This window comes from Tiliqua scincoides, chromosome 1, assembly GCF_035046505.1.
Source record: "Tiliqua scincoides isolate rTilSci1 chromosome 1, rTilSci1.hap2, whole genome shotgun sequence".
Lineage (NCBI taxonomy): Eukaryota > Metazoa > Chordata > Lepidosauria > Squamata > Scincidae > Tiliqua > Tiliqua scincoides.
Window position 1 is genome coordinate 248,393,658 of NC_089821.1, and position 8,958 is coordinate 248,402,615.

At 46.3% G+C, this 8,958-nt stretch overlaps 1 protein-coding gene across 1 annotated transcript; it reads right to left on the bottom strand.

The window, feature by feature from the left end:
• Positions 1-2,399: 2,399 nt before the first annotated feature.
• Positions 2,400-8,697, bottom strand: H3-3A (H3.3 histone A). Its single transcript, XM_066611660.1, has 4 exons — positions 8,590-8,697; positions 7,074-7,225; positions 5,821-5,974; positions 2,400-3,049 (listed from the first exon to the last, which is right to left on the bottom strand). The coding sequence occupies exons 2-4, from the start codon at positions 7,199-7,201 to the stop codon at positions 2,921-2,923; spliced, it is 411 nt and encodes a 136-aa protein (XP_066467757.1). The 5' UTR covers positions 7,202-7,225; positions 8,590-8,697; the 3' UTR covers positions 2,400-2,920.
• Positions 8,698-8,958: the final 261 nt, after the last annotated feature.

Sequence of the window (8,958 nt, forward strand, 5' to 3'; positions counted from 1 at the left end):
TCACAAACAAGCTGCGGGGGTCCTATAGCAGAAAATATGGTTCGTGCCCTTCCTGCCTTACCACATATTTTCTCTCTCCTTGTTCCACAAATGGCAAGGAAACTTTCCCCTGCATGATTTAAAGGATCATTTTAATGGGAAGAAATTAGGTGGAGATATGTTCAAAGCGACAGATTAAAAAGGATCCTTCATGAAGGTGGAATTGGGCTTGGAGGTGGAGGTCAGAGCCATTTACTTCTGCCTAATTCTCAACCTGGACAGACAAGGGCAGGGCTAGCCCATCTATAGAGACAAACCACATAACTGTCTGGGATACTTGCCTTAGCTCTGTAGATGCCCTGGAGAGAGAACAGCTGCCTGACATCTGTAGAAAGTGCAGACAGCTAAGCTCATTGGTGGCAGGGCTGAGTGCTGTTGAATTCTGGAGGGGGGGGCAATCTAGAGCCCTCTGATCTCTTCCCACCAGCTGCCTAGCTTATATAGAGTGAGCTGTAAAGGGTTGTAAGTACAGTGACATTCACTAAACCTGAAAACAATAAAACTATATCCTGACTGAGTCTAAATAATTTAATGTGGTATTGCTTGTTTGTTTAAAATAGAGTTCTAAGACCTGCAATCTGATTTTTTTTAAAGATGTCTTGGATAGTCTGGTTTAACCCAGAAAGGCAGGACAGAGATGTTCCTAGCTCACTGTTGTCAGGCTCAGTGGACAATGACGAGACACGATGGGAGAGGTGACATTTCAATTTGCTTAGGGTCATCCAAAAGATTTTCAGCTAGCTCTGGGTGAGGGCTCACATCTGCATGCTGCTGTCACTATTAGCTGGGAACTTGAGGGAACAACACACATGCACTATTCTTTGTCCCCACTAGTTTTTTTTTTCCATTTTTGTGTAAGAAGCCTTTCCTCATGCTCTGCTTGCATCCCTCAAGGGCCCTTCCCATCTGTAGAAACCTCTCTTGACTCCACTTCTTCCTGTTTTGGGGAGCCCACTGCATCTACACATGGGACATCTGCTTTACTGATAGAATTCTACTGTGCAACCAAACATAAGAACACCCCTCACTGGATCAGGCCATAGGCCCATCTAGTCCAGCTTCCTGTATCTCAGTGGCCCACTAAATGCCCCAGGGAGCACACCAGATAACAAGAGACCTGCATCCTGGTGCCCTCCCTTGCATTGGCATTCTGACATAGCCCATTTCTAAAATCAGGAGGTTGCACATACACATCATGGCTTGTAACCCATAATGGATTTTTCCTCCATAAACTTGTCCAATCCCCTTTTAAAGGCATCCAGGCCAGATGCCGTCACCACATCCTGTTGCAAGGAGTTCCACAGACTGACCACACACCGAGTAAAGAAATATTTTCTTTTGTCTCTCCTAACCCTCCCAACACTCAATTTTAGTGAATGTCCCCTGGTTCTGGTGTTATGTGAGAGTGTAAAGAGCATTTCTCTATCCACTTTATCCTTCCCATGCATAATGCAAAGCAGGAAGTATTTGGCTTTTTCACCAAAATATCCCACAAGAGGCTTTAATCACCCCAGGGTGGTAACAGAAGTCAACTGAATACTCTCATTCTCTAGCCTATGCCTCAGCCCTCCTTCTCCTCTTCCTGTGCAATCACTGAAGATGCTCAGATGCCATCTGGTAATAATTACCTGGATCAGGGCTGCCCTCAGCCTATACAGCACATTTGTGCACATTAAAAAAAATGTGACCCTCCCAGCCAGAAGTGACATTCTACCTGCACCCTCTTCCTCCTTGCTATTTAGATGTCTAAATGGTGTGGCACCCTTGTGCACACCCTTAGATGTGGCACCCTTGTGCACAAACATAACCCTGACCTGAATACCATTGAATATTGCACACAAGTATGGTAAAGTGTAATTCTATTGGGGAGTGGATCAGACACCACCACTCCAGGAGAGCTGGAGGCAAAATCTTGTTGGCATCCACAATGCCGTGACTAGTTCTATACTTGCTTACTTCTTTCAGAAGTCAGGATTGTGTATGATTCATTCATGCCTTCCTCCTTATAGAAGCATTTAAGCAACACTCCAGAGTTACTTCAACATCAGCAGTATCCTCCACCTTGGGAGTTTATTTTTCTACCTTGGAAACTATTGAATGTTGATAAAGCCACAATGAATGTGAATAAAGTTTGAGCAAATTCCAGTTGAAGTCTGAATTCTACTTTGAATTCAATTTACTGTTCACAACTATGGATGCTATTTAAGTTTATTTACCCCAGTTGGGCATTTGTTCCCATTCAAAGTTTAAGCCATAACAGCACATTTTCCCAAGCACCTCAAATCTAGATGCACATTTAATAAACTTCACCAGATGCCAAGTGCAAGCAGTTTAAGAGTTAAATTACAACAAAGAACAAGTATTATTTAATGTATTTTAATAGCAAACTTACAGGAACAGCACAGAAGACAGACAACATTAAAAACAAGTACTTGCATGTAGGACAACTTAGGTAGAAAAGTATAATGAATGGATGGAATCTACTGTATAATAAAAATGTTACAGACACCATATAGTTGCCATCAATAAGAAATTTACTATTCTTTAAAAAAATCCAAATGCTGGCATTGTCCAGAAAAGTTTGACTGGCATATTTATAATTATTATAAAGTTGAACTGCTGAAACTTGTTCACTGAAATGGTTTTTTGATAGCAATAATGCTTTATATGTCCCCACGTTTATATTTAAAAATCCACACACAAATGAAAATGAAAAAAAGCTTGCCAATATTCGATTCTGTCCCCTATTTTCCCCCATTTGCAACCATATACTTAGGTACCTTTTAACCCATGGGAAAAAAATATCTAACGTTCATTACTACCAATAACAGGAAGAAGAGATTTTATTTGTTTTGAGAATGACAAATCCATCTTCGTAGAATTAAGCACGCTCTCCACGTATGCGGCGTGCTAGCTGGATATCTTTTGGCATGATTGTGACACGTTTGGCGTGGATAGCACACAGGTTGGTGTCTTCGAACAGGCCAACCAGGTAGGCCTCACTTGCCTCCTATTTAAAAAAAAAAAGGAGAGAGAATTTAGTTTATTCATTTGAAGTATGTATTCTTACCCCTTCCCCCACAAGAGGGCAAAATTCAAATGTCAAAGGAACTCAGACCCATAAACAATTACAAAAACATTTTCAGCTTGTTTGTTTCTGTTCTTGAAACTGAAACAAGAAGTTGCAATGCTTCCTTAGGAATGTTCTCCATTAAAGATAACTTGCATTGCTCTTGCTTCAGAGGAGCTTAAGTGTATCTTAGGCTTTAGGTCCCCTGCCCTTTAAGCAGCACCCAGCTGCAGAATCCACCTGTTCTCTTTCCTTTTCCTGCTTCCACACCCAGATCAGAAGCCAGACTTATTCTCTTTAGTAACATACTGCACCAGCAGTTTGCAAGGTTCATTCACAAGGTTCTCTACTGGAGTCTGATCCACCATGTGGGATGACTAGGGAAGTGTCCAATAATTCTTTCCAAAAGAAATGTGGTATTCTGGCCAATGCACAAAGCCACTGGTGGACACAAAAGGAATCAACGGAAGCTCACCAACATGATCCAAGTCACTTCAAGTACTTTCTAGTACTAAAGACAGCTCTCTGCCTGTCAAATGGTAACTGAGGTAGTCCATTAACTGTCTTCTTGTATAATACTGGACAATCTCAAGATAGTAAAGAATACATCAGAATACTGAGCTGGACTAGGCAGTGTTACAGTCCTTCCACCTTTACTTTTTAGGATTTCAGGACCAACACTCTCATATATTTATTTTATATACACATAAACATACCCTTTAGTGCGTGTGTGGTGTGTGTAAATTATATTTCAGGTATGAGCAATATCTAGGCAGGATGAATGGGTTGATTATGGGATCTTATGAAGAAGCAGAACAGATTGTGCCATACACTGGTGCAGTTTCTCAAAATCTGGCCATAATGTTGCACTCTGATTTCTTGATGGTTCTGTTTTGCAACAGCAGATAGACTTCACAGCATCTTAGTTACAGCCCCTTGAGCAGGCATGCACAGCTTGTGACCCACAAAGCCAAAAGCAGCCCACCAGAGGCTCAATTTTCACCTGTTTTGCAGTCCCAGGGAGATGGCAAAACATTGGGTGTCAGGAGCTTGGCAGCCTGAAATTAGCAATAATTGGGCTGCGTAGAACATGCCTGGATAGCGTTAAGTATTTTAATCAAGTACTCTGCTTAGAACTCTACCCATGTCCTTTACACTGTGCTCTCTTTTGCATGTTCACAAGACACTGCCTACACTACTTTTACATTAGCTCTCTTTTCATCATAGAGCTACAAGTACTTCTGCTTTGTACTTCTGTCCAATTAGGGCACCACACAGAACAGGCAAAGCATTCCAATGAGCATGTGCAAGATTATGAATCCATGACAGACATGCCCACACTGCGCTAAATAGCCCAGATTAGAAAGTGTCATGAAACTGGTCCAATACGCTGGCGCAGCAACCAACTTCAAATAGAGGGCTACTACTGGCATAAGGAACAGCCTTCTCCAAGTACAGTAGTGATAACGCAAGGGGGCTAGGTCCCCATATTAATTAACCCTTTTCAATTCACACCTGCAAGTCATTCTTTTTAATAAAAATACCAAATGAGAGAGGATAACGTTCCTTACTCTCTCTGAAAGATACACTTAACAATAGCATAGCACAATTGGTACATAAAACGGAAGCAGGCCATGGTTCTAAAGCACAAATTCCTGCTTTGTATTTGGAAATCACTACTTCACCACACTATTCCAATCTACTGAAGCTTTGTGTTTAATTTGGTAACATACAAATGAAAGCAAGACAAAGGCTCAGCTAATCCAGAATTTTGTCCTCAATGATCTAGCCACTGAGGGAGTGTTTTGCTATTATACCAATACCTTACATTTCTCATAAGTCATCCTAAGAGGCTATATAGCAAGCTGCCCAACTCTTCTTACTTGTATGGAAAAAGGAACGACACATTATGGGTAGATAGCGCAGGAAACGTCACAAGGTGAGAAACTACTAAATACCTACAGATCATAATATGGCTTGCATTCACAACATATCCATCTTCCTAACCAAAGAATCAAAATTTTGTATACCTACATCTCTAAGCAAAAAGATAAGGATGCATTTTGAAAGATGCAAGAACACACAACATAACTTTGTCTGCAGCAATGTTTTTTTTTTTTTCAAAAGATCTGTATTGAAACTCTTATGTTCCAACACTTTAGCTTCTATAGCAAGTGATTTTTACTTTGGGCAACCAATTACTCTGGAAAAATTAAAATGCTGGCAGTTATCAGCTCACCTACAAACACATGGATGCTCACTGCTCAAACTCACCAATCATGTGAGATTTTGACTGACCATAGAAACAGCTCAACCAATAACACAAGCATATGGAAGTAACCAATCGCATTCTCTCTCACGTACCAACAGCACAGCACCGTCAATGGCTGCACTCTAGAAAGGGCTCTGTATGTCATTTGTGTTGGTAAAACTACACCACATACGTCCTGCATAAGATAGTGGTAAACTAAGTTCTATATGCTATATATTTTTTAAGAAGTCAACATAATTATTTAAAAGTAATTTGCTTCCAAGTATCAGACTGGGCAGCACTGGCTTAAAACAAAAACTATCACTTAAAACAAAACAGTTACTTTAACATCTTTCACCCAAAACCTACCCACCTGATAATTCATTTGTTCAAACAACCCATGATGTGTATTAAAGACAGAGGCTAACACCAGAGGAGGGATTTCAATTTATGTTTTTACCTGCAAAGCACCAATAGCTGCGCTCTGGAAACGCAGATCTGTTTTGAAGTCCTGAGCAATTTCACGCACCAGGCGCTGAAAAGGAAGCTTGCGGATCAGAAGTTCAGTTGACTTCTGATAACGCCTGATTTCACGAAGAGCCACAGTACCTGGCCTTTGAACAAAAAAAATTAAAAATATTAATAAACTTTTCCCTATTACTCTAAAAAGGTGGGTATAAACTGCATGTTTATATAATTTTTCCTTTGAAGTGATCTAAGCATCTACATAAGAACTGCTTCCAAAATATTAGTAAGGGCCTGCTGACAGAATTTTGATAGCATTTGAACCAGAGGAATCAGTCTCTAGATGACCTCCAAGATCCCTTCCAGCTCTAACATCTGATACTTTTTTGTGCTTGCTCCTATAGCTACTATTTTTTAGAAGACTATGGGATGAGGAAAAAACATGATTTGGCTAAAACTGGAAGGAATCAGGGGGCAGGATCCCTCCATATTTTGAGCACCAAGTACATTTCAGTTAACAGCAAAAAACAGAATGACAAATTAACTGAAGAGCATAATCATAACTCTCAGTACCCATTTTCTTTCCCTTTTCCTAAAGTGTGAATAACGTAAAACATTGATCACAGAAAAACAACTACTACTATCAGCAAAGTTATGCAAATTATAGTTTACCATCTTGCACATATTTTTAAAAACATTAAGTGTAAAACTTGCTATTTACCTGCTTATCTGCTGGGAGCTACTGACCTCTAGTGGCAAACAGTATGAATTCTATCAGTTTTATAGCAATCTCTTAAAGAGCTAAACTAAATTAAATAAATTGACAAGTGGTCAGGCTTGTACAGATCTGAAACAAAATAAAACAAACTGTGCACTGTAACAAAGTTTATCAGTAATCACCACTACGTCCTAAGCAACGGAACAAGATTTCATTATTTAAAAAAAAAGAATGGCATTTTCAGACTTTGAAAATCTAATTAATAAAATCAATTAATGAAACACATTTCTAAAGCTTTTTGGAAATGTTCAATCTGAAAACGATATTTAAGTTGGTGACAAATGGCTTGAAGTCAGGCTGAGGAATAACGCTGGTTGGACTTGTCTTGATCCCATCCTTTTAAATAAAGCCCATCCTTTTAAATAAAGCCCCCCTATTTCCTCAAAGCCAAGAAGTTCTGCTCATCAGCCACTTCCATGTGGTTGAGGGATGACTGCATCACATGGCTTCATTTCCGGACATTTCTGTACCTGTAGCGATGAGGTTTCTTGACCCCACCGGTAGAAGGCGCGCTCTTGCGGGCGGCTTTTGTGGCGAGCTGCTTCCTGGGCGCCTTCCCACCAGTGGATTTACGGGCAGTCTGCTTGGTACGAGCCATGTTCCTGCGGACTTCTCCTTACACCTACAGGCAAGAGATCCCCCCACGCGATCAGTAAACACCATCGCAAGGCAGCGCCGAAAATGGGGTTGGGGAGAAATAATCCTTAAGCACAAGGTGGGATGTGAAGGACCCTCAACACCCAAGGCAACGAGCCTGCAGCTGGAGCAGAGAGAGGGCCGACTTCTCCAGCTGCATGAGATGCTGGAGTTGACGGGGGGGGGGGAAATGGGGGGCAACCAGTGCCAGGTTCAAATAAGTGTCCAAGTTTTGGGTTGAGGTCAGAATCCAGCCATTGCACCCGGGGCTTAAAAGGGAGATACAGCAAGCAGGCGTGGGGGGGACGCTTGCCCGCCTCGCTGCCAGAGCACCCCCTGCCCGCCTAAGCACCATAGTCTTCTGGAGATGGGCAGCCTGTGGACGGCTTACGACGAGCAAGAAGGGGGGGGGGTCCGATTGCAGGCCAGAAACAAGAGGGCAAGACGGTAGCCATTCCCGGCGGGGGGAGCAGGCTCCGTTTCGGGGAGGGGCCGCTTGCCCGCCTCGCTGCCAAGCCTGAGTGCTCCGCCCCCCTCCAGCTACGCCACCGGGGCGAGAGCAACTCCGGGCTGTCCAGCGCTCTCCCACCAGAGCGGAGCTCTGCCGTGCCTGCCAAGGGGAGCCCCTGGAAGCCGCGCTTCCTCAGCCCAAGAGGGGGACACCGGCAGGGCTCTCGGGCCAGAACTTTTCTCGGGGGGCCGGTCCAGCGGCGCTGCCTCCCGCCCTGCCACGGCCCGCCGGGGATGCCGCGCTTCCAAGCGCCTCTCGCGGGCAAACTCGGCCCCAACAAAATGGAAACAATCGCGAAATGCGGCTCCTTCGGCGAGTGAAGACGGGGGACGGCGACACGAGAGCCGCGAGCCCCGGGAGGGCCGGGGCTGCGGGCGGGCGGGGAAAAGTTCGGGCTGCCCACCAGAGCTCGGCGGGGCGGAGGCGGCTTCCGCGCAGAGGGGAGGGAGGGAGGGAAACATGGTCGGTGACCAGAGACAAGATGGTGAAGCTCGGCGGCAACTGTGGAGCGGGGAAGGCGGCGGCGGCGGCGGCGGCGGACTTTCCCCGGGCTGGCACCGCTCCCGTGCGCAGCCGCCTCCCGGCCCCGAGCCGGGCGAGGACGGGCCGGGGGGGGCGGCGGCGGGGGGGTCCAGAGGGGCGGCGGGCGCCACCGAGGGGGCGACGGCCGCCAGAGCGGGGCTGGCGCTGAAAGAAGGAGCCGTCCGGGCTGCGCTCCGGAAGGCGGAGGAGGGCACTGCGCTCCCCCACGGCTGCTGCCGCGGCCCCCAGAAGTTTGCCGGGGGGCCGGGGGACGCCCGCAGGGGAGCGGAGGCGCGCGGGGGAGGCCGGAGACTCACCCCCTTTCCGCTGAGCCGAGCGCGCTGCCGAGCAGGCGAGGAAGAGCGACGAGGCTGCTGCGGGCGACGGCGGCTGCGAGCACAATTGAAAGATGGCTGACTCGGGAGGGCCGTCGCGCCGCCCGGCCCCGCCCCCGCCCGCCGCCCCGCCAATGGGGGACAATGGGGGACGGCAAGGCCACGCCCTCCCCGCCCTCCCCGCCCACTCGCGGCTTCCCGCGGCCGCCTCTGTGTGTACAAACACAAAAGACACGCCGCGCGAGCGGGAGGAGCGCAGGGTTCCCCTCGTCCCGCTAAGCCGAGGGGGCGCCGGCAGGCGGGGGAGTCCCGGGCCAACGGCCTGGCGGGAGCGGCCAACGGCCCCGCCAA